General features: G+C 39.9%; 3 protein-coding genes across 4 annotated transcripts; 2 read left to right on the forward strand and 1 right to left on the reverse strand.

The window, feature by feature from the left end:
- Positions 1-3: 3 nt before the first annotated feature.
- Positions 4-14,236, reverse strand: LOC6047401. Of its 2 annotated transcripts, none has more exons than XM_001864432.2 (6): positions 13,923-14,236; positions 13,507-13,855; positions 12,945-13,425; positions 12,677-12,873; positions 1,054-1,370; positions 4-984 (listed from the first exon to the last, which is right to left on the reverse strand). In XM_001864432.2, the coding sequence occupies exons 1-6, from the start codon at positions 13,984-13,986 to the stop codon at positions 167-169; spliced, it is 2,226 nt and encodes a 741-aa protein (XP_001864467.2). In that variant the 5' UTR covers positions 13,987-14,236; the 3' UTR covers positions 4-166. The 2 variants fall into 2 exon arrangements, with proteins under 2 accessions (XP_001864467.2, XP_038122570.1); XM_038266642.1 differs by having other exon boundaries at positions 1,054-1,382.
- Positions 14,237-15,422: 1,186 nt separating this feature from the next.
- Positions 15,423-18,813, forward strand: LOC119765108. The gene is made up of 3 exons (XM_038248270.1): positions 15,423-15,603; positions 15,695-15,868; positions 18,280-18,813. Exons 1-3 carry the CDS (start codon positions 15,429-15,431, stop codon positions 18,396-18,398), a joined length of 468 nt encoding a protein of 155 aa, XP_038104198.1. The 5' UTR covers positions 15,423-15,428; the 3' UTR covers positions 18,399-18,813.
- Positions 18,814-19,610: 797 nt separating this feature from the next.
- Positions 19,611-22,209, forward strand: LOC6054605 (steroid receptor RNA activator 1). The gene is made up of 4 exons (XM_038249550.1): positions 19,611-19,779; positions 19,840-20,325; positions 20,383-20,573; positions 22,040-22,209. Exons 1-3 carry the CDS (start codon positions 19,746-19,748, stop codon positions 20,553-20,555), a joined length of 693 nt encoding a protein of 230 aa, XP_038105478.1. The 5' UTR covers positions 19,611-19,745; the 3' UTR covers positions 20,556-20,573; positions 22,040-22,209.
- The last annotated feature ends 3,642 nt before the right edge of the window (positions 22,210-25,851 follow it).

Raw genomic sequence — 25,851 nt, forward strand, 5'->3', positions numbered from 1 at the left:
GTATGCGTTGAGAATGAACGCAATAATTTAAAGTTTTAAGAAATCGTCATTATAAAAGGGTAAGTAGAGTGATTAGAAACATTTAACAGGTTAAAGTTTGGTTCATAAAGTAGTAAAGTCAAAAATTCATAGAACAAGATCAAAAAACAAAGTCGTCCGACGACGCTTAAAGGAACATATTCTGCGCCAGCAACGTTCCAATTACGGGATCGAAGCACATCTGGCTCATGGCCTGCGTCAGCAGGTTCATGTCCGGGCTGTAGAAACCCGGAACGAGCGGCATCGGCGCCGGTGGACCGTAGATCTGCGGCGGCGGAATCAATGCCGGCAGCGGAGGAGGCGGCAAGCTGAAGTTGATGTTCTGGAGGGTGTTGGCGACGGTCGAGGAGCCCGACAGCTGGTACGGAAGTCCAGTTTCCGGGTGGAGCATGTACGCGCCGGTGGTGTTGGTGGGCTCGCCGCTGCCTGCCGGGAGTCGCGTGTTGTAGTACTGGTTGTGGCCGTACGGGACGGCTGCGTTACGGGGCAGCCGCTCACAGCCGGCCTGAACGAAGCGTCCCGGCAGCATGGCCTGGACCTTGTACGTCAGGGTGCTCGTTCCGACGGCCTCCAAGGAGGAGATCTTCTCCACAATGTAGTTGTTCTTGCTGGAAAAGTTGTAGTTTGTGCGGGTTTGGCGATCGCACAGGACGAGGATGATCTCGCGGCTGTCCAGATCGGGGTTGAGCGGCCCGCGGCCACGGTAGTTCGGGTCCTGACAGCCGATGATGCGATCCTCCATCGGAATGTCCTCCAGGTAGCAGTACCGAATGCCCTTGTCCAACTCTCGCCGGTACATGGCGTACAGGTCGTCGAACGAGAACTTCAACAGCTGGTGGGCGCCCTCGCACAGGTCCACGATCTCGTTCCAGAACAGTTCCAAGCGCCGATCCACACCACGCGCCAAGTGCAACACCGGGTGCGCGATCGACGGAATCGAACCAACTGAAAAATAAAAGCCAAGCAATCATTAGTTCAAAAACGCTCCAAAAACCAAACATCAGTCCCCATTACCAATCTTCATCTCATCCTGGCAGATCTTCAGCACCAGGTTGAGCGCCGGCAGCGTGCCAATCTCCAGCACGAACGCGCAAATGGCCTCGCACACGCGGCTCTGGATGTCCGACAGCCCGGTCGTGCAAATCTCCACCAGGTACACGTGGCCCTGCTGCTGCCGCTTGCTGTCCCGAATGATGACCGCCACGTACTGCACGCAGCTCATCGAGAAGATGCGCCCAAACAGCAGGATCGGCAGGGCCCAGTCGTTGGCGAGGCACTTCATGCGCAGCAGCACGTTAAAGTCGTAGTTCTTCATGTTGTGGAACGAGTTTCTGCAAGTGGGACTGGCGGGATTATTATGCGGCAAGTTCTGGCGGAGGTTGAAGGTTTCGAGGGCAAAGCTACCCGTTGGAAAATCTTTGATGGAATTCTGTTGTCTACAGTTGTGCTTTCAAGTACGGACTTCAAAGGCTAGTCATCTAATTCTAAGGCTCTCATAAATATTTCCGAACTAACCGATATGACTCTTCTGCCAAAAAAGGTTAACAAAAGATGCTACTATACAATCCATGCGTGTTTGCAATCGTGTATTCTTTCTTAGCAGCCCCCGATTTCACACCATTATCTTCGGGTTAGACAATCTCGAATCGTCTCTGAACAAAAAGGGGTCAGCAACGACGCACTTTAGCTTCGGATTGGAGAATAGTGGAACTATACTACGAAAGAAATCCGTCAGAGAAACTTTCCGATAAAGGTTTGAGGCAAACATTCAACTTCGTTTCTTATCTTCTGGAACAATTTGTTTTGGGATAACTTTCATTTGAAAATAAATCGGCAACATTATTCAAACTCGATTCCTGCTGCGCGTGCTTTTTTAACGCCGGACAGCTCTATCTTGGCAGGAATAGGTTATTTAGTTTTACAGTACTAAACTACATATTGGATCTTGAGGTCAAATCGAGTGTTTGTCAGTTTACTTCCCAGATGGTGGTTATTGTATGATGAGTTGTTGCGTACATCTTCTAATATCTTGAAACATTTTTCAAATGATATTTTTTTAAAGGTTTGGTGGGGGTTTCATAGAACTTTGGTCACAGACAAACAGACGCGAGTCTCCATTATTTTTTTCAAAAAATATTTACTTTTAAGGACAATTATTTGGTTCTCTTGCTATTTCACTAGTAAAAATAGCACTTCTAAAACAAAAAAACTGAATTTCAACACTATTTTATCCAGAGCAGCAAAACGCTGTCGCCAAATTGCCTGTTCCATAATTGTGGGATGTAATTGTGCCTCCCACAATTTTGGAACACCTGAATTTAACTGATACTTTCACAAAAATAGTTTCTTAAAACATTACTAAGGTTGAGTTTCATTAGTTTCAGTTTGTGATGCTATTATTTTGTTAAAAACTAGGTACTCCTGGAGAGAACCAATGATTGTTTACATCCGCAATAGTGAAGTGTTCCGAGTTTGTGGTTTAAAAGGGTCAATATTTTTCTTGAAATACTTGATATAAAACTATAAATTTACAGTCGGTTTATACATCAATCGAAAGATCACACAACAAATTATCGATTTTCTAAGATTGATTTTTTTGTTTTTTTTTTAAGTTTTTGAACAAATTCAGAGTTTTTGCCTTCATGGGCAGCGGCCGTGGCTGACTGGTTACGGTGTTCGCTTTGTAAGCGAATGGTTCTGGGTTCGATGCCCATCTGCTCCCAACGAGAAAGTTAAGAACACATAAATTTGAAATGATGAATATGAACGAAAATTCAAAGTCGCTCGAGGCGGGGTTCGATCGTAGATTGGAATTAGGAATACTGTTACATAGAGCTAGTTGTGGCGCTATAACCACAGCAAATAGTGTCCAGGGCATTCGTGGAAATACAATGTCCCATCCCAGAGGGTCCCGGAGTACCAAACCTTCTCAGCATGGTGCTCCCAACGAATACAACCAAATCTCGGAGCGTATGGTGGTGTGTCCCCACGCTTCTTCCTCCCCTGTCGATTCAAAATTGTGTTGTTGTTCGAACACTCAGTGCTCAAACTCAACCCAGTAGGCCTGGCCGCTTTAACGCTTGTGATGTTTCAATGCATTCTAATGCAATGGCGCACTACAAATATTAATAAATGACAAGAGGGTGCTAGGCGTCATCTAACCTAAGGCACTCTCCAGGATCCCTTCAAAAGATTGGCTGGGCTAGGGTCTGATTAGATTAGATTAGATTAGAAATTTAGAGTTGTTGCCTTCCTCGCTAAGGAAAGGTTAGAATTTCACTCGAAAATTGAACTTTTAAATACACCTCCTAGATATACCTTCACGTATACATATCAACTCAGAATCATTTTCTGAGCAAAAGTCTGTGTGTGTGGTTGGATGTTGGTCAAAATAATTGAACTCGATTATCTCGGAAGTGGCAGAACCGATTTCGATCGTTTTCGATTATACCATTATGGGACTTCAGATAATCAAATCACAAGCAAAAAAATTGTGTTTTTTTTTATTTTCTTACTTTATACATTAAATTCGAGTTCTGCGACCCCATTTTAGTCAAATTTGAATGGTTTGTTGCCTGTAAAATAAAAACTAACTTAATCCACCTATGTGGTTGGAGCCTGCCTCACTTATTACCAACAATGGCTGATATGATGGAATTGTACAAAAATTCTTAGTGTAAATATAGGTAATCGGTGCCCTCTCCCCGTGCCATACCTTCACACTTAGGAGACCCGGGAGGCGGAGTCTTGTCGCAAAAAGAACGATACACACCTGTGGATCCGTTGACGAAACCGCAAGGTTTAAGAGGGCCACATTATAAGGTGTTACGTCCATTCCGTTTTTTGTACAAAAATTTCATCTCTTTTTTAGATCCGGAGTAAAAAAGTACATCAATATCACTTAAGTGTACATATCTCAAGACAGGGTTGCCAGATCTCCAATGTTTTGAACTTGTTGGAAAGGTCTTTTGATAAACAAACCAACGATGGGTCGGATGGTGGATCCGGATATAGTTTACATACATTTAAGTGAGATCCGGATATATGTGAAAACACATTTTTAAACATAACTTTGAACTACTTATCAAAACTTCAATCTGTATAAAACTCGATCTATGGGACCCTAAACCAAGTCGAATGCAACAGGTTCGGGTCAAATCGGTCCAGCCAGTGCCGAGAAACATGAGCTAGTTTGTTGGTCACATACATACATACACACACACATACACACAAACATTTGTTCAGTTTTCGATTCTGAGTCGATATGTATACATGAAGGTGGGTCTATGACGTTTTTATTCAAAGTTCATTTGTAGAGCAGGATTATAGCCTTACCTCAGTGAGGAATTCGCAATTTTCAGTGTAAGAACGGGCCTTGACCGATCTTATGCACAAGGTTCCCGACGAACACGCACTGCCCTTACACCTACATCTCACCCTTGCTCTGAGTCAGTACGAGCAGCACGCTAGAACACGCTTTGAGTGTTCGTGCCAGGCATGCACACCTTCTTTCCGGTTACGCATTTTAACTCGGCCGGGGGTGGTACATTACGTAGGGTTTGATGTAAGTATAAGCGCCTAACCATTTATAGTGTGCCTATCAACTTTCATTAAAGCAAAAACTGTTTTATTTTTAGTTTGAATTCAAAAACTAATTGTTATTTTACTGTGTATTGTTTTCTGCTGAAATCTTTCCTAGTGTTGAGTCGTGTTTATCTGTTGCTATTTCTTTTGTCGCGGTGTTTTGTTACAATTTTTGGTCCTAAGCATGTTATAAAAGTTTACCAAAAATACAATAATAATATTTGTGTTAATCCTTTAACCATTCCATAAATTGAGTAAGGGCTCAAACCTCACTTGTTTGAAAAAAATGGTGAAGATTGAAAACAATTGACAGTAAAAGAGAATTTATTTTATAAAAATCAAGTATCAATAGTAAGAGAATGATGAGCGTATTTTGAAGAAAAAAAAAATTAGAAGCTAGATGTATTAGATGTAAAATTAGACAATAGTTAATAAATAGAGATACAAAACAAGCTTAGATTGTAGTAATGATAATTTATAGGACAGATAAAGAATTATTCAAATAAATAAGTTCGCAATAAAATCAAAAAAGATTAGGCGAATGATAACTAGACTTGATATTACTAGTACATTAAGGAATAGTATATTTTTAAGGGAAAAAAAAAACAAAACAAAGTTTGTTACAGCAGTATCAATTGATAGAAAAGAGTGGAAAAGCTTTGAGAGATAAGAGAATCAAAAGTTAGTAAATATTTTTTTTTTTTTTTGGAGGGTGATCTAGCCGCACATCGTTGATGTCGAAACCTCTAAACTGGGCCCTCGTCCTGTCACGTCCGTCAGTAGTCTTGTCGTACATTACAACTAGAATCAGATCTGCCAATGAATTAGTACACTTCGACCAAATAAACACTGACGCTGTATGGATCTGACTCTAGAATAAACGCACAGTTGTGTGTTATTCATAAGTCCAAAATGTTCAATTATTCATATAAGTCCAAATATTCATTTGCGGATAACTACCTAACTTGAATTGAATACAAGATTTAAAGCAACCTATCCGAAAGCTACTCTTATCTCAAATCCCCGACATTTTAATTATTAACCAAAAAAAACCTGTCTGGCTTCTTTAAAAAAAAAATAATAACAGTTGATATTTTCCAACTCGTGAATTGAAAAAGAGACGACCATTTGTTCGTCAGAATTCCAGTAGATCCTCGATTCGCAACAATGGTCGATACAATCATAATCCGACAACCGTTAGTTCAACAGATCAACGAATTTAGTCCGATATCATTTCACTATTGATTGATCGAGACTCTATGAAAATTTTGACAAATTAGAATGGTTTTTATGCTACTTGAATGAAAATCACCGATTCTGATAGAATTACTAAATTCTCTGTTACTAATTTTGTCCCTAAATAACTAAAGGCAAAGTATAAAAAGTTGATATTTAAAGTTAAAATCCTAAATTCTACAATCACTATTTTTTTAAATCCGCATCCTAACCTGACACCCACATTAAGATAGGGAAAAATCACATATGTAGCGGTTCATTGTACAAATGTGATATTTCCACTATCAGAGAACCTCCTTGTCTCGATGACAGCTTACCGGCCATCGATTAAGCCCTGAGACTACGCCAAAGTGGGTTCTCGCAGCATGAAGTGGTGTCCATGTGTAAAAATGGAAGCTTCAGCAATATACTGAACACTTCGATTTTAATTCCACATCGAATCAAATCATACTCTTTGCCAAACAAGCATCAAACCTATGACACTCATTATGACAAAGCCCAGGGAGAATCAAAAGTTAGTAAAATTTAAATCAAATTTTGGATATTAAATAGAAGAATCAGTGAAGAATTGGGAATCAGAAGAGCAAAATAAAAATAGGAGATAGGTGGTAGCTGAGAATGAAGAGAAGAGAAACCCCGTTGTGCGATGTTTCAGGTACATCCACAGCAGTTGACTTAACATACTGCGAATCAAAACAATACCGTCTACAATCACAAATTACTTCCCTTTCCGACATTGTCGCGCCCCTTTCTTTTAGCCGTCTCGACTCTGACCCGCGGTGGTCAAAGGTTTACGATCCGTTTCCACAGGCCACCAGCTAGGTCATCATGAAAACCAAGCCAACGTGGAGGTAAGAAAATAGGACACTCGCAAGGAACCAGAGCTATACTGTTCTGATCAAGATAATTCGGATGATCTAACAGAACTACGGATGTAGTTAGTTACGCTCCTTCCAGGATGTTCCTTACGTGGACGTCAACCGAAGAGCACGCAACAAGGCCAGTGCCATTGCATGCTCTTAGGTATCAATCCTTGGCCTGCTTAAATATTCAGAGTCAGTATGTTTAAAAATGAGTTGAGTGTAGTCTGTAACAACACTGTTTGTTCCATAAATTTTTGTTTTATTTCTTTAATTCTTGAATTTAATTCTTAAATTTTTAATTCCATTTCATCATCACTATTTTGCTTAATTTTAGATTAAACAAAATTAGACTACTTTGGATCGTTTTTAAATCATAGTTCAGTTTAATTTTGAGAAAAATAAAAATTTAGATAACGAATACTAAAGTGAAATTTTGGAAAATTTTCTAACCTTACAATTTTTTTTAAGAATTTTGGAATAAGAATTTAAAAAAACTAAGAAATCAACAATTCCAAAATATCAGAATTTTTAAATTTTTAAAATTTAGAATCTTTATGCTTTAGAATTTTATATTTTTTTTAAGTTTTCAAATGTTCGAATTTTCTAACTTTTGATTTTTTAAATCATTTAATTGTTCTGACAATATTTATGGTTTTCTCTATGGTTCCTATATGCTAAGCAAACAACCAATTTTAGAACAAATCTCTGAGGATGTTGGGGCAACTGCCTCATATTGTCCCACCCTGTGTGCGCTAGTAATTTTCAGTTGAACGAAAATCCAAATCAAATCCAAATTATTTGATTTTTAAACCTAAACATATTGCAAACAAGCTACGCGCTTTTCATCGTGAACCTTTTCTTAAGAATTTTTTTATATGGAGTTCTGCGTTCCTTCCGGACTGACCAATACAAAAAATTAAATATCATCAGTGTTGCAAAGTTTGGCCTGGAAGACATTCAAATACATCATCAAGGGCGAATTTTCAAAAACAAATGAAATTTTGTAGTAATATTTATAAGATCATCGAAATTCCCTGACCCAGCTTAAAATTCCCTGACTTTCCCTGACTTTTCCAGGTCAAATAAAATTCCCTGACAATTCCAGGTTTTCCCTGACTTTTCCAGAAATCGACACCATGTGTGTGTGTGGTTGGATGTTGGTCAAAATAATTGAACTCGATTATCTCGGAAGTGGCAGAACCGATTTCGATCGTTTTGGTCTCATTCGATCGGTCTTGGGGCCTCATAAGACACTACAGTTAAGCCTCGATTATCCGAAGTTCGATTATACCATTATGGGACTTCAGATAATCAAATCACAAGCAAAAAAATTGTGTTTTTTTTTTATTTTCTTACTTTATACATTAAATTCGAATTCTGCGACCCCATTTTAGTCAAATTTGAATGGTTGGTTGCCTGTAAAATAAAAACTAACTTAATCCACCTATGTGGTTGGAGCCTTCCTCACTTATTACCAACAATGGCTGATATGATGGAATTCTCGGATTAGTTTTCAAAAAGACCTAAGAGCCATTGGTAAACAAAGCCTTTTTTGCAACGGTACTCGACCTATTTACGAAAAAACATTTCCAAAAATGTTTGAGATTGTTCATCTGCATGTCCTTCAAGTGCTCTAAATTAAAAATAAATGAAATTTCGTTTCAATTTGGATTAAAATTAAAATTAGTGTCGGAGGTCACGGTGGCTCTTACGGCTTTTTGAAAACTCACCCGAGAATTGTACAAAAATTTCATCTCTTTTTTAGATCCGGAGTAAAAAAGTACATTAATATCACTTAAGTGAACATATCTCAAGACAGGGTTGCCAGATCTCCAATGTTTTGAACTTGTTGGAAAGGTCTTTTGATAAACTAACCAACGATGGGTCGGATGGTGGATCCGGATATAGTTTACATACATTTAAGTGAGATCCGGATATATGTGAAAACACATTTTTATACATAACTTATGTTTCTATTATTCCGTCACGGCTAAGGCGTTTGCTACAATTGGTTTCATCCGAAGAAATACGACTGCCTTCAAAGACATCCACGCTCTAAAGGCTCTGTACAGTGCCCTAGTCAGAAGCCAGTTGGAGTATGCTGCCCAGGTGTGGGCACCATATCACAATGTTCACATCGCCAGGTTGGAGGGTGCAACGCGCGTTTGTGCGACTAGCATTACGCACGCTGCCGTGGAGGAATCCGCCGGAGCAGACATCAATCGAGGATCGCCGTCGTCTGTTGGGGCTGGACACGCTGTTGAAGAGGAGACAGAGGATGCAGCAGCTGTTCATCTTCGATCTTTTGACGAAAAGGCTGGACTGTCAAAAATTGTCTCAACTTCTGATCGTTTATGTTCCACCACGTAATCTTCGTCGAAATCCGTCTATGTTTCGTCTATCTGTGCACCATACTGTGTATGGACACAACCAACCATTTGATGTATGCTGTCGTTTGTTTAATGTAGTTTCTGACCGTTTTGTTTTAAATATGACGAAAGATAGTTTTAAGAAATTAATTAGCTGTTAGGAAACAGTCTGTTCAAGACGAAGATAAAGATAAATAAATATAATCTTCTTAATTAAACTTTGAACTACTTATCAAAACTTCAATCTGTATAAAACTCGATCTATGGGACCCTAAACCAAGTCGAATGCAACAGGTTCGGGTCAAATCGGTCCAGCCAGTGCCGAGAAGCATGAGCTAGTTTGTTGGTCACATACATACATACACACACACATACACACAGACATTTGTTCAGTTTTCGATTTTGAGTCGATATGTATACATGAAGGTGGGTCTACGACGTTTTTATTCAAAGTTCATTTGTAGAGCAGGATTATAGCCTTACCTCAGTGAGGAAGGCAAAAAAATGCAGTTTCGATATTTTATCATCGCCATTTTGGCCGCCATCTTGGATTTCAATATTCTAAATCGTACTAAAGCTCATCAATCAAAACTAAGACAACGAAAAAAAAAATCTTCATTCGATTATCCTATGTTTCTATTATCCGAGGTGAAATTTTTCCAAGGCCTTCGGATAATCGATTCTGGACTGTATCTATATGTTATGTAGTTTAGTGAAGTATTTCAAAAGTTATAATATGAATTACATTTTTTTAGATATAAAAAAGGACAAGTTTCGGTTGATGATGTAGGCCGGATCTTCCACCGCAGTGGTTTTTTGGATGATTCTTAAAATTTCCAACAGATGGCAGCAAAAAGCTCGTTAGCCTACGCTTTTTATGGCAGCAACGCAAGGAGGAAGGTACCAATCACTGAGGTGGTTAAAGTATCATTTTTTTTAAAGGTTTTTGGTTGGTCAAACGGTCAATTTGATCGATTTCCACTATAGGGCTGGGAAAAATGAGCCTGCAGTTTCGCTACCTTTTTAAGTATGTCAAGCATCAACATTCCCTGTGCTCTGCTTCCTTTTTCCTTCCCCGGTGAATGGTGGAGATGGGATGGCTTTCATTGTGCTACCTGTCCTGTTCTGGTAGAATTGTCAATTTCTAAGCAACCCGGGCTGGAAAACTATCACACATACATGACGAAATCCAGTCTGCAACGCGCTAAGATCACCATCACCACCAGGCAAATTGCAATAGATGAATCCAGTTTGAAATGGCCGCTAGGTGGCCAATGGTGTTAGAAATGACAGCTTCCATATATTTGAATATGGGAGCTTAGGAAAACTCAATTTTTAGCAATAAAATGATTATTTATGATAAAAGTATTGATTGATTAGGTGCACAAAATGTGTCTAGAATATTATTAAAATGAAAACTGCTCAAAAAAATTGCAATCGAAATAAGTACACCATTCGATTCAGCAGGAATTTTGGGCACCAAAAATATATAGTTTTCATATGTTAAGTATTTTATTTTTAAAGATAATTAACAAAAAGTATGAAAATCGAGACATTTAGTATGGGAGCTGTCAAATCTCTCACCATCAAAAAGCAGCGTTGAGCTTTCGCTGGATTTGTCTATCTATCATTTTTTTTTTTAAACGGTGCTAGACTCAGTGTTTAATGCCTTCCTCCAAGAATTAATAGAAAAGGCTTTCTTAAAGGCTTTCTTAAAAGTTTCCTTTATGCTACAAGTAATAGACAAACAAACAATAACAGAGACCCACGACGTTAAAATATAGAGTTTTTTTTAATAGGTCCTATAAACAAATGAAACACAATAGCTTATAGGTCTTTAAAAAAAAAAAAAACTAGAAATGTAAACAGTGTACGCAAGCTGCCGAAATCCTACCCTCAAATTCGAGTCGACGTAAAACGAATACCTGCAAACAAAATGCTATAAAAGCATTGCTGCCATAAAAGCTTAGGCTAAGAATCCCTGACAGACGGACAGGACCGACAACGGCCCGAAATCCGTCCGACGGCTCGACAAAACGGCCCGAATTCCGGCGGTTTGTCCGACGGAATTCGGGCGCTTTTCGTGCGTATTTGCAACACTTTGTCCGACGATCGACGAAATCGGCTTTCGAGAAAATCGACGTTGACGGGCCGTTGTCGGGCCGTTTTCGGGCGACTTTGTTTTTTAGAATGTCCTGCGATTGTCGGACGCCCACGTTTCGGAATTTTATGTTGATTAAATTAAAACAATCTATTTTTCATAGCTTTTTATTTGTTGTTATTGTATAATTAATTACCCGCCATATAATCTGTACAAGGAAACGAATTTCATCCGAGGTGCCACAAATCAACAGATCGTTGGATTGGAAATTCTATGAGTCAGTCAAAGCTTTGCTGTTAGAGACTAAAGTTGAAACCTATTAAAAGGATTCTTATTAGCAAATAATAAGAGAAACAAAAAAGGCTATTTTAATATCGAGAAATTAAAAGTGAGAGTGTGTGCAACATGGAGTTAAACTTTCTGTGAAGATTACCATGGCACTTGGAAAAGTTTAACTCCATGTTGCACGCAAACACTCTCACTTTTAACTTCACGATACCTTTTTGATTTGATCATTTTTCTAGTCCTAAAAGTCCCTGGATTTGGAATCGTGGGGCTTGCACTTAAACATCGAACCCATTACTAAATACACTCAACCCCCGGTGGTTGGTCACTTTTTCGTTTGACACTTTTTTAGTTTGTACCCCGTTGGTTAATCAAAGTCAAACTAAAAAGTGACGAACTGTCACTTTTACACGGCGCTCACGCACACTATCAAAACAATCGTTTGGTAGTAAGTGTGAACTCTGTGTAAAAGGGGTGTCAAACTAAAACGTGACCCCGTTCGTTTGACAACAGTTGGTGTCAAACCATCGGGGTTTGAGTGTAGAACGTCTTCCAGTGCTATTTGGAGCAGATTGGATCGTTTTAAAAGGAATTTTTAATTAAAATTCACGAAACATAAACTTTTCTGGACTTGGACTTGGAAAAAACTGATTTGTCATCAAATTGCGTAGCCTACTAGTACTAACACAAATTGCAGATGTCACCTTTGACATTCGATCAAATGCACGACAAACGCTCGAAAATGGCAGGACACAATCGACATCGAGAGAACGCTTCGAATCGCACGACCGCCGGAATTCAGTTTAACAGGGAAGCTTAGTACTGCCACCTATTGGAAATTGGGCAATTTTCACTCTTTTTGTATTCGTTTTGATTTAAAAGCAGTTTTAGCAGAACTTTTTAAGTCATTTAAAATTATAATTTTCAATAGGAACTTATGGGACCCCAAATCAGACCTAACGCAACAAATTTGGACAAAATCCGTTTGGCGAAAGCAGACATATTCGTGTGAACAAAAAGCATGTCAGACATTTTCTCAAAAGATGATAATGAGTCGATGTGTATACGTGAGGGTATATCTAGGAGTTGAATTTAAGAATTTCAATTTTCGAGTGATTTTATATTTTTTCCTCAATGAGGAAAGCGTAACCTTTACCCTCGCGAAACCTTACAGAACAAAAATGAAAAATAAAACTTACCGCAGTGGCGGCATCGCCCACTCAATGTCCAGCGTGTACCCGTTCAGCTGGAAGCCCTGGACGGCATGCATCGCGAAGGCCGCGTGGAAGCGCCGCGTAAACTCCACAAAGGCAAACTCACGAACGCGCGAAATCTTGACAATGTCCTGCCGGTCCACAACCCGGGAGAACAGCATGTAGAGTTCCTTGGTGCTTACCTATAAAAATGTTAGAAAATTTGTTTAAATGAATAACTTGTCCACTTGACGAAAATTGCCTGTAACCCTACCTGCAGATCGACGTTCCGCACAAACAGCGTCTTCACCTCGTCCGCGTTCGAGTGGTCCAGCGCGCGCTGCGGATTCGCCCACACGATCTTGATGTCCCGGTCCCACATCCGGAGGCAGCCCGGCGTGGTCTGCTTCTTGGCGCGCAACGCCGACCCGTGGTCCGGAAAGTCCATAAAGGCAAAGCCCCGGTTCGTCGTGCCGTCCGCGATCCGGTTATGCATCACGAGGCGCGTCATCTCCGGGAACAGCGACCGGAACGAAACCTCGATCGTTTTGCGGTCCAACTCCTTCGGCAGGTTGGCCACAAAGAGGCGACACTTTTCGAACGACTTTTGGACCTCGATCGTCTTGTTGCCGCGCACAAAGTGGTGATTGAGCAGCTCGATCGCGAGCCGGGCGTCCTCCTCGTTGGTGTACCGCACGAAGCAGTAGCGCCGGTTTTGGTTGTTGTAGTCCATCATAAGCCGGATCTCGTACAATCTGGGGTTTTAAAATGGGGAATGAAAACTTGTCTGCTCTCTTTCCCTCCAATTCGCCCTCCCGCGGAAAACCCCCTCTTACCGTCCGCACCGCTCGAAGATCGGCACCAGGTTCACCTCGGTAAAGTTGGCCGGAATGCGCTTGGCGTAGACCTCGCAACCGTAGCCCGGCGACGGTCCCCGCCAACTGCGCGGCGGCCCATACTGGCGGCATCCGTTGACCTGTGTCACCGGATATTCCACCGTGTAGAAGCCAGACACCGAGCTGCCGCCGCCGGAACTGCCACCCGCGAGTTCCTCCTGTAGCTGGCTTCCGCCGTCCTCTTCCGACTTGCACGGAACGCCGGATTCGGCGGAAGTTTCCAGAAACGATCCCCCCATCCCGGCGCTGCCATCGATGCTGCCGGTCATGCTGTGGTCCTCGTGAATTCCTGACCGATGTCACGGAAACATTTTATTCGCGCCGGAAGTAGGACAAAAAGCAAAGCAAAAACTTACCGGAAGTGCTATTGGTCAGCAGGCTGCTGCTGGCCTCGCCGGAAAGATTACCCAGCTCGAACATTTTGGTCAACTTTTTATTCGTAAGAAATCGTGCAAATTCTCAAAACTTTCACCTAAATCTATAGATTTTCCACTTTAATCAACTAATTTTCAAGCACCATGCACAAAAAAACACGTCCGCAAATACCACGAGTTTGGAAAACAATGAGGCGTTTTGGCGCGCTTTTCAAACGGTAATCGAGGGGCGAGCTGATTGTGGTTTGGAGACTTTTTTCCTACACGGTTAAATAAGTCGCGCGAAAAAGAAATGAAATGGGTATAGAGTTATCTACGTGCGCATGTATTGCGTGTACGTACACGAAAAAGATTGAGGTTAAATTTTGTACCCGCCAGCAAAACAAATGGTGCGCTAGTGTGCGTGAGATCGGGCTTAGATAACTCTATACCCTCAAAGTGTATACACTCAAAGTCAAAAGTAACCTTTTTCAAGTTCATCCGTCGTCACACTTTTAAAAGGGTATCGAAAATGTACTGATTTTGACATATTGTCGCCGCGGCACTAAACCGAATTGAGCAAGTTTAACTCTCGCGACGATTTTCTGTCGCGAAATATCTGACAAGCATGTTTAAGTGATTTTGAATCAGTGTGTTTGCTTTTTTGTTTTGACGGCTTTGGATGATTAGAAAAACGTGGCTGATCTTTTCTGACCTGCCAAGGAAATGGAACGCTTTAGATCAAATTATTGCTTAAAATTTTGGTTTTTAGTTCTATACTACCACTAGAACTGTTTCATTTGGGGTAATTTATGAAGTTCAGTCAGTTTCCAGCTTCAGAAAAAAGACGCAGAAGGGAAAAAGTCTTGGTTAAGTTGCTGATTACGGATGGATTTCCGTCTGAATAAAACAAAAATAAGTGGTCTCATTGTCGAGGGACCTCAATCCGGTCCGTTGTGTCCTCTCACCGGGAGAGTTATGCTGATGCGGGATGCTGCGGGTATCGATTGAATAAGCTCTATCCAGCTTTTTAAGCGAAAATGGCGTTCGAATGGTGAACACCCGAAATGTCAAAATCACGCAGTGGTACCAACATTACGAAAAAAGTGTGCAATGGCATGACAGCCGCATTTTTTTTTCTAATGTTGGTGCTACTGCGCGATTTTGACATTTTGGACGTTCAACATACGAACGCCATCTTCGCTTAAAAACCTGGATAGAGTCAAAATGGGAAGAACCAGCCACCAATTTGAGAATCAAAAGCGCCGTAATTGTCCTCTCCAAGCTAGACATCATGAAATGGTCCATCCGGATGATTGATCACAGAACGATTTCCGGTAGATTTTCGAGATCGATTCCATGCTCCTTGTAAGACGCGGCGCGAGTCTTGTCGCAGCTCAACCCTGTTTGAAAAATGTCGCACGTCGTACAAGCTGTCGCGCGGTTTTGATTTTACCGTTTCGATATCGATTGGTCGAAAGGACGACAAACGTACGACAAACACTCGACATGCCCGACATTGTTTTTTTTTCCATCGATTTTCCTTCAATTCGACGTCACGATTTTCGTCGACGCAAACAGTTTGACAGTTCTCTTCAGCTGGTCTTGTTTGGACTTGATTGCAACCGAATCGAACCCGTTATTGTTGATGTTGGGCTTCGGAAGGATTTTGACCGGTTGATAGGTAAGTTGTGCTTCTTTTTCTGTCGAAAAGTTCCGGCCGGAGTGGGCAAGTGGCCAAATTATAGTTTCTTATGTTCGAGCTTATGTTCCAGATATTCAGAATTCGGTCTTCGTGGCGGTGGGGGAGGAGGACGAGACGCATGAATCCGGCGGGCCAGGTCTTCGTGGCGGAAGACGGGACCGGAAGGAACCGAGCTTATGGAGGATATGGTTCATTCCAAAGGAGGAGGAGGATGAAACACCGAGTGTCAAAAGTTCTACCCAAGGTAAGAGAAAAAGAGGTACAGAATAATCATCTCGTGGCGGTTTTTCTGATCCACCGGAAGTTTTAATCAATAGAACTGTTGCTTTAAGTCATTGAAATGATGGAAGAGGCGCATTTCAAAGTATCGAGATTGAGCTTGGAAGACGGAAAGTATGAGGGCTAATATTGGGTGTTATGATTAGTGGACTTCAGAATTGTACAATAAAAAAAACTCTAACATAAGTGCGCCGCCAGGATTATCTCGATGATGAGTTTCAAAATTTAAAAACTACCAACATCCTGAATAATATTTTACAGATTTTTTTTTATATTTTTTATATTTTTTTAGGCCGTTGCAAATATTTTTTGAAGTTTATGTCCCTCGCCTCTGACCAAAGTCGAGGGGGAAGGGCAAAAAATAAAAAGTTTAAAAATTGAATTTACGAGCCATGGTTTCAACATTTCAATGAAAAAAGTGTTTTAAAATGCATTATACACCTATCCAGTTGTTTTGCAATCATCAGTTTTCAAAATATCTAAGTATTGATGAAAATTTTATTTTTCGCGAAAAAAAAAAAGTTTTTGCGGCTCTGTGCATTGGAACTCCATAAAAATTCAAAATATTGTAATTCTAGCCCAAACATGCTAAATATGATTATCAATGCAGAAAAATGCATTTTAGATTGTTTTCAGTTGATTTAACTTTTGTTTTTATTGAAATTTTGAAGTATTTTAAGTAAAAAAATATTTATATTAAAATTATAAAAAAATTCAAAAATTCTAAAATTCTAAAATTCTAAAATTCTAAAATTCTAAAATTCTAAAATTCTAAAATTCTAAAATTCTAAAATTCTAAAATTCTAAAATTCTAAAATTCTAAAATTCTAAAATTCTAAAATTCTAAAATTCTAAAATTCTAAAATTCTAAAATTCTAAAATTCTAAAATTCTAAAATTCTAAAATTCTAAAATTCTAAAATTCTAAAATTCTAAAATTCTAAAATTCTAAAATTCTAAAATTCTAAAATTCTAAAATTCTAAAATTCTAAAATTCTAAAATTCTAAAATTCTAAAATTCTAAAATTCTAAAATTCTAAAATTCTAAAATTCTAAAATTCTAAAATTCTAAAATTCTAAAATTCTAAAATTCTAAAATTCTAAAATTCTAAAATTCTAAAATTCTAAAATTCTAAAATTCTAAAATTCTAAAATTCTAAAATTCTAAAATTCTAAAATTCTAAAATTCTAAAATTCTAAAATTCTAAAATTCTAAAATTCTAAAATTCTAAAATTCTAAAATTCTAAAATTCTAAAATTCTAAAATTCTAAAATTCTAAAATTCTAAAATTCTAAAATTCTAAAATTCTAAAATTCTAAAATTCTAAAATTCTAAAATTCTAAAATTCTAAAATTCTAAAATTCTAAAATTCTAAAATTCTAAAATTCTAAAATTCTAAAATTCTATAATTCTAAAATTCTAAAATTCTAAAATTCTAAAATTCTAAAATTCTAAAATTCTAAAATTCTAAAATTATTAAATTTTCAATTTTAGCATTTTTTATAATTTTAGGATTTAAAAATATTTTTTTTTGAATTTTAGAATTTAAGGATTTTTAAATTTTAGACTTAAAGATTTATAGAATTTAAGAATTTTAGTTTTTCATAATTTTTAAGTTCTGAAACTCTTAATTCTAAAAATTTTATAATTTTGAAATACTTAGGTTCCACAATTTTTAATCTCTTAAATTTTTATATTGTATTACACTCAGCCCCCGGTGGTTGGTCACTTTTTCGTTTGTAAAATGGGTGTCAAACTAAAAAGTGACCCCTTTCGTTTGACAACAGTTGGTGTCAAACCATCGGGTTTTTGAGTGTATTCTTATAATTCTTGATATTTGCAAATTTCAAAAATGTCAAAGATTAATTTTCTTTTTTAAATTATTCAGATATTTTAAATTTTTACGATTAATTTAAACATTCGAACATTTTAAAATTTAAGTCTTTTAAGTTCTTAGCATCCTCAAAGCATAGACTTTGGGGTCTTCAGAAACACATGCACTTTAAATTTAAAAAAATCAAAAATATTTAAACAGGTCCAGATGGGTTTTCTCCATAAAACTTTGGAGAAAACCCATGCGTTGATGTTGATTTTTAATTTTAAATTTAAAATGTTAGAATTTTTTGTTGTCTTAAACTTTCTTTTATCTTTATTTTCTAAAAAAAATTATAAGTTTTAATTAACTGTTTTTTAATTTTTTTTCAAAATTTTACATTGAAAGTTAAATTTTTGAATATTCCACAATTAATTATTTTATGAATTTTCACAGATTTTTTGAGTATTATATCTGTCATGAGATTCCCTTTGTTTCAACTTCAAAACTCTAGGTATGATTTGGATATGATGATTCAGCCGAATGACGTTATCTTTTTTCAGGTAACCAAAAATTTTCCAATCTGATCCTGCTAACAAACCAGCGTCTTTGTGTTGTCCCACGCAGTTTGTTGAACGGAAGCTGTAACGACCGCATAAACATCTGCTCCGGAAGTACGTAAACCGACGTTGTCCCGTACTCCGGTGGCCATCAATCCATGGGACATAAACGGTGGCGGTCGGCTCGAAATGATGGCTGGCAAATTCCGGACCCGGAAGACAACGCCAAAAACTTCCGGCCAAGATGCCGAGCGATGAGCTGAAAGACCAACTGGAAGACAACGCCAAAAACTACGTGGAGATCGCGACACACAAGTAAAATTAATGAATGTATTTTAAATCGAGTGAAAAAGTGAAATTTACAATAAAAATACATCTAAAAATAAAAAAAAATAAAAAAAAATATCTATTTTTTACTGCAACTTAACCTAAAAACCCGAAATGACATCACACGACAAAGGCACGACATCCTAAATAACAAAACCGTGCGACGTCGGTCGAATGTCGTACGACAATGTCGTACAATTTCGATCATCGATCGCACGACAAATACGACATTTTGGTGCAAAAACGTATGACATTCGCGCGAAAGTCGCACGACATTGTCGTGCGACGTCGTACGATTGCACGGACGACAAACGACGGACGTCCGACGAACTTTTCAGTCAGGGAGGTAGTTGGTTCCAGCTGGACGTCCCGTGCACCAGCAGGCTTTTATATTTCTGATTTCCAGCTGACCTCTACTGTTGTTGATCCAAACCTGCACAAAACGACTTTATATTTCTGATTTCCAGCTGACCTCTACTGTTGTTGATCCAAACCTGCACAAAACGACAAAAAATTGGGAGAAGCAAACATGTAGCTCTCTCTCCCTCATTTTCGTCCCCTCCTTTCATTCTATTTCAAGACTTGGCTCGAGCTGTAGATGTCACAGCCATGCGAAGTATGTTGGCTGACATATCGGGCAGTCAGTCAAAAAAAACCAGCTAGAAGTCGCCTGACAAAAAACTTTTCAGGCGACTTCTAGCTGGTTTTTTTGACTGACCGCCCGATATGTCAGCCAACATACTTCGCAGGGCTGTGACAGCTCGAGCTCGATCATTGTTTGCATCAGGACACTGTGACGAGAAGTTCGTCATTTTTGGGTTAAATTATATTTTTTTCACTGGGCCTAGAAAGCCTTATAGGGGAACTTTAACATGATGGGTCATTCGCTCCCGCCTGTTTTGAGTAAATCGAAACAAAATCATACCAATCTCTTTTAACCGTGTTCAATCTTTGATGCTGAAAATACAGATGGCACTGTGGTAATTAAATTTTGTTTGACAGCTGTTTATTTTGATTGAACACGAAGGCGATTTCAATTTCAAATTATATTTTCCTCGAAAGAAGTTTCGAAAGTGGTTGGATTCAATTTTGTGAAAGAAAATTTGCATAACTTAACTAGAAAATTTGTTAAATAGTCAAAAATGAGTGGGGAAAATTATCGCAGTGCGACGAAATGTAAGCAATGTGCTGTTAGCATTCACAATACAAACAATAACATTATTTTACTAAAACCAGCGCACGACCCCGGCTGGAATGACCCTCCCAAGCTGAGCTATGCCGGAACCGGCACCCCACCACCCACCAAATTCAACCTCAACAAGCGAGTTGCCTTTCCGCTGGCAACATCCGCAGCGACCACCACGCTTCCTCCAACGACAGCTGCCGGAGCAAGTTCGTTGCCTCAGTTTATTCCGGCTGCCACTGCCGGCCAAAGTAGGCCACCTGTTGGTGGTGTCGGCCTTCCTCCAGCAGTGGTGGGGCCTCCTCCACCGGTGGCGGCAGTGGGTACACCTCCGAAAGTTGCACAACCGGGTTCGACGGAGGCCGAAACGGAATTTCCCTCTGACGAAGAAATGAAGCAACTTGTGGAGCGGACATTCCGGGACTTTGTTGGAAAGCTTGACAGTTCGACACAGGCTGGAGTGCAACGAAGGCTGGATTCCATCAGCTGGAAGGATTTGGGGGATGCATTAATGAGGAAATTGTTTCGCTTTGCAAAAGGTAATTTAATTTGATGAAGATTATTTTTAAAATGTTCAAAACATTCTTTGCTTGCAGCACTCACGGATGGAAACTCAACGTTGGCCAGTTCCATCCACCGGGCTATCATTGTGGATCACGGAAAATTGAGCGTTCAATGGGCACCGGCGTTGCGACAACTGATGTTGACCCTGGAGCCAAAAACAACTCCGCAAGAATCGGCCGCGGAAGGAATCATGAAACCCATTTGATTAGGAGCTGTTTGTTGATCAGGGTGGCCACTCAAGTCGGGAAATCGGGAAAGTCGGGAAAAAGTCGGGAATTCGCCAAAATCCGCAAAAAATCGGGAAAAAGTCGGGAATTTGTGATTTTTTGTCAAAAAGTCGGGAAAAGTCGGAAATTCTGCACAAACTTGTTTGAAAATTATTTTTCAACTTTTGAACAATTTTAAAATTGAAGTCACTCATTTCTGCTTTAGTAACTTTCTTTAAATTTAAGGTTCTTTTGACTATTTCAATATATTTGAGTATTAAAAAGCTGTTCTTATATTTTCTTCTTTCTTTCTTATATTCGAAATCTTAATGATTATTGGGGTCTTTGACACAGATTTTCATAATATTTTTCTATGAATCAAATGATCGCTATCATTTTTTGTTCATTAAACAAGAGGTATAGTCAATGAAAAACTAATATGAAAATAAATCCTAATAGATTCTATTTAATTTTGTCACATAAATTGAATATTTGAAAACAGATTCCAAATTGAATGTGGCAATGATTTTTTTTGTAAATATTATTAATGGTATAACTTAATTCATTAAGTAATTTAAAATATGTTTTTTTTTCCAAATGTTACCCTTCAACTTTTTTTTTGTGAGTTTGGGTAAATTACATTTACCTTTCAGTTTTCGGAAAACTTAATTATCGCATAAAATCCAAAATTGAAAAAAATACGTTTTTAAAACAAAAAGAAAATTTTGAAATTGCAAAAAAAAATCAAGGAAATTTTGAGTTTTTTGCTATAAAATTGTTTAAAAAATAGTCTCATCAAACATTTTGCTTAAAAAAGTGGGAAATCATACAATCATATAAAATTGAATTTTGATTGAAAAAACAAACAGTTAAATACTGACCACTAGATAAATTAGCATTTATTAGAAAATTGAATATCAAAAATTACAAAACTAAAAAGGGAACTTGGCAAAAACATTTTGTTATGAATACCTTGACATTTTTCTAAATCCTTCAAATGAATAATAAATCATTCTTTGATTTAACATGATGATGAAGTTTAAAAAAAATAGGATCGAGATTTTAGGTTCAGTTATCTTTAACTTTTTGTCACTTCCAGTTGAAACGAAGTATCAAAAACTATACGTTTATCAATTTAAAAAATAACATGGAAGTGTTAAGTGTTGTTGAACTTTCGATTATTTTTTCAAAGACTAATTGTTTGGGTTTCTACTCTGAATCATAATAATGAAATTAAATTTTTGAAGTTTTTTTAATTGTTGTTTAATTTCTGTAATTACAAAAAATGCCTATATTTGGATTTTTTTAAATTCATTGAGATTTTTTTTTTCGGTGGTTAATATTGAGTTTTTTATGGGAAGTTTTTTTGTTTGAAATCATTATTTAGATAACAAATGCCTATTATTTGAGCATCCTGGAAAAGTCTGGAAAAAAGTCGGGAAAAAGTCGGGAATTTGAAAATGGAATTTGAGTGGTCACCCTGTTTATTGTGCAATTCAGTTGGTTTTTGTTTCAATCGAGTCCAAACACAAACAGATTGTTGGTTTGGTAATATTTAGCTGTTTTTGTGATTGTATTGCTTTCTATAATGTTGTATCGCATTTAGGCAGACTGAGAGAATAAAACTCCTTTTCCAAAAATTTCTTGGAAAAAGCTTCGTGTTACAGTAGTTGTTCGGTAACTGGGCGTTGTTTAACTGGGCTACTTTTTATCTGGGCGCTCGATAACTGGGACGTAGCCCAGTTAAAAAACAGACAAACGTCAAAAAACCAAAACAAACCGAAATCACCGTGGGGTTAATGGAGGCAAAATCATGTTCAACAAATAAAAAAACTTTTTTCAAACTTTTATGTAATTTCAAGTCACAATTAGAGAAATTCGAAAAGTAATCATTGTAATTGAATTTGAGTAATTTTTATTTTTACATCTCATAAAAAAAATATTATGCATCGGTAGTCCCCTCGTTATTTTTCGTTCAGTTCAGTCACCGAACAACTACTGTATTCCACTTTATTGGTACGTTTTTTTTAGGGCAGGGGCAGTGCGACTTGTTGGGTAGCCGGGAAGGTACTGTGCTTAGAGTGCAGGTAGTGAGCATGGCCTACTACAAAACAGCAACACTGGCAGCCGGCTGCAACCAAAACAAAGCCGCTGAAATATAAATTACAAATTCTCGCTGTTTTCTACGATTTACTGTCCAGTGCCGAAACAAAACCGTTTGCTACACAATTACAGTGTTTGCAAGTACCGCCTAGTGTTTGACAAAGTTTTTTGAACAAAGTGAGGTGATGTGCTAAGTGTGTGTGTGTGTTTTGAAACGCCAGCGCCAATAGTGTCCGGTAGCAGTACTATCACAATTTCGACATGGCAAAGAACCGCTCGAGTGACGAGATCTGCGATGTCTGCAACCGCGGTGCGCCACCCGGGTCCAAAGGAAAGCAAAAGCCAAAAACGATTACTTGGATCGGGTGCGATGCATGCCCGCGCTGGTTCCACCCACTATGTGTGAGAATCAGCGACTCGCAGATGGAGGAAATCGACGACTACCAGTACTTCTGCGAATACTGCGCGGTACGTGGTTGTCTCATCCCGAAACCTCAACCCGTGATGACCGCTTCCGGAGAGGTCAGTGAGCTGAAGAAGGTCATCCAGGAACTGTCAGCGGAGCTGACCAAATTGCGGGCCGAGCTCGATGCTGTTCGCGAAACCAGCAAGAAACAGTTAGATCGTCTTCGCAACGTCGTCAACAGCAACACCCGTTCGGAGGTCACCACGACTCGCCTAGCAAGTGATCTCAGCGAAAAGCTAGAGAAGATTGAGCGAGGAGCTCAGCTCGCGAACACCTGCTCACAAACGATCAACTCCTGCAGGCTCGCGATCAACAAGATCCCGTTTAAGGTTGGCGAAAACGTCAGGCAGCTGGTTGCAGATGTACTGACCCTAGTAGGATGCAGCGATGAACAGGCGAGCATCACGGACTGCTTTCGTGTTCCTGCGAAACCATCAAAGTGGTCGGACCGTTCACTCACTCCGACGATCGTTGCGGTCTTCAGCAGTCTCGAGGCAAGGCAGAAGGTGCTACGGAAGTACTTCGAGCGGCACAAAGACGCTGACCTACGAAACCTGAAACATGGACCCGCCCTGGACTACCGTTTCACCGTCAACGAAGTGCTCTCGATAAACACGTTCCGGATACGGAACCACGCGCTTCGGCTGAAACAACGAGGTGCGGCTCGGTCCGTTTTTGTGAGGAACGACAAGGTTTCTGTACTTCTCCCAGGGCAAGTCAGATACACCCCCGTTAACTCTGTCGAGCATCTACAAGAACTGGTAAGTTCGGGGAGTTCCTCGGACTCTTCGTCTCTGTTTTTCGACGCCCTCTCTGCCAATGTCTCAGCATCTTCGTGCTGCTGACACGAAACGTCGCTGGCGTTTCTACTCACCAAAATGACGAACATCGCTAACCTCCGAATCGGCCACCTGAATGTCAGGGGCCTTGAGCACCACATCGATGGTGTAAAACTTTTGCTCGACGCTCAACAATACCACTTCTTCGGAGTCACTGAAACAAAAATGAGCTTCCGCCCCGGTTGGACCGGTGCGAGTTCCAGCGTACAACCTTATCCGGCACTCACTGCCGTCTGGCCGCGGCCGGGGATCGAAGGCCTGCGGCGGCGTGGGACTTTACGTTCGACAGGGTCTCAAAGCAACGCCGGTCATCAAATCGACCCATGACATCGCAGCTCCGATCGCAACGAGGGTGGAGTACATGGTAGTTCAAATTAGGATCAATGAACTTAACGTCGGGGTGGCTGTGGTGTACAATCCGTCGTGCTCGAATCCGTCGTTCGCCGTGCTCTACGAAAGGGTCCTTCTCGAGATGCTCGATCTTGGCTTTGACAGAACATTTATTATGGGGGATTTCAACATCAACGTAGCGTCTGTCTTGCCTTCGCTGAATCTGACCTCGTTGAGGCGGATTCACTCAACGTTCAACCTCACCGTTCTGCCTACTGGTCCCACAAGAATCACCGACACCAGTTCAACTACCATCGACCTGCTGATCACCGACTGTCCACAGTCCGTCCGAAAAGCAAAGGCTGTCTCCGCAAGCGCTATTTCTGACCATGAAGTGATCTACATGCTGGCTGACGTCCAGGTGAGGAATCAAAACCGGCGTACGACCCGAATCCGGAATTTCCGGAATGTCGACGTGCTACAGCTGCAAGCAGAGTATCAAGCCAAGGATTTTCAACGCTTCTACGAGTCGAATGATGTAAAAGAAAAAACAACGCTGTTGACTGCCGACCTGCAAGAACTCCTCGATCGACATGCGCCGGAAAGGATGATCTACGTCCGTGATGAAAGAACTCCTTGGATAACGCATCAAATCAAGCAGACCATCGAGCTGAGAGACCTCGCGCTGAAGCTGTACAAGCGTAACCCGAACCGGAGGCGAGGTGACCAGCAATGGTTGAAGCACTCGCGCTTGCACGATCGTGCTAACTCGCTGATTCATGCGGCCAAGAAGCGCTACGCTGATCAGCACTTCAATCATGAACTTCCCGCCAAAAAGCTCTGGAGCAACCTCAGAAGAGGTTTCGCTTTATGAGCGGAAGGTCGTGGTTTCAAACCCACATGGCTCGGCACATCCTTTCCCCTGTACTCTTCACATGTATAAGGACCAACTGTTCTCTGTATAATTGCCCTGCAGAGCTCCACGGCCCGATCGCAAAAAGTGCTTTGAAGGGACGAGTTTTTCAGAAACCAGAATTTAAGGGCTAGCTGGGTATAAGTAAACGTAAAATGTGCACTTCGGTTCTAGCGATACATTTGGACAGTACAGAGTGGAAAGGCAGAGCCAAAGAGGATTGAAAAACATTCAAACCTCTTCGGCGGCGAAGTTACGGCAGTGGATCGCTCGACACACTCGCTCAACAATAGCGTGTGTGCGTGTCCCATCTGCCTAATAACAGAAGAAGCCTTTGTGATTCTATAAATAGAATTGCAAGTCCGCAATAGATCTAATTCCTGGTCGCAGTGGATAGTGGCATCGAACAAAAAAAAAAAAACCTCAGAAGAGAAGGCATACACAACTCAGCCAAGGCAGACCCACCAGCAGAAGGAGTCGACGCTGATGATCTGAACCATTTCTTTTCTGACGGTCACCGAGAGCTAGGAACGAACAGAGGCAGCACGCGGAGTAGAACACCAGCCCACAGAACAGTAGTAGATCACGGGGAAAACGGATTCAACTTTCGACAAACCAACTCAGAAGAAGTCAACCGCAAAATC

This window comes from Culex quinquefasciatus, chromosome 1 (assembly GCF_015732765.1).
Source record: "Culex quinquefasciatus strain JHB chromosome 1, VPISU_Cqui_1.0_pri_paternal, whole genome shotgun sequence".
NCBI classification, from domain to species: Eukaryota; Metazoa; Arthropoda; class Insecta; order Diptera; family Culicidae; genus Culex; species Culex quinquefasciatus.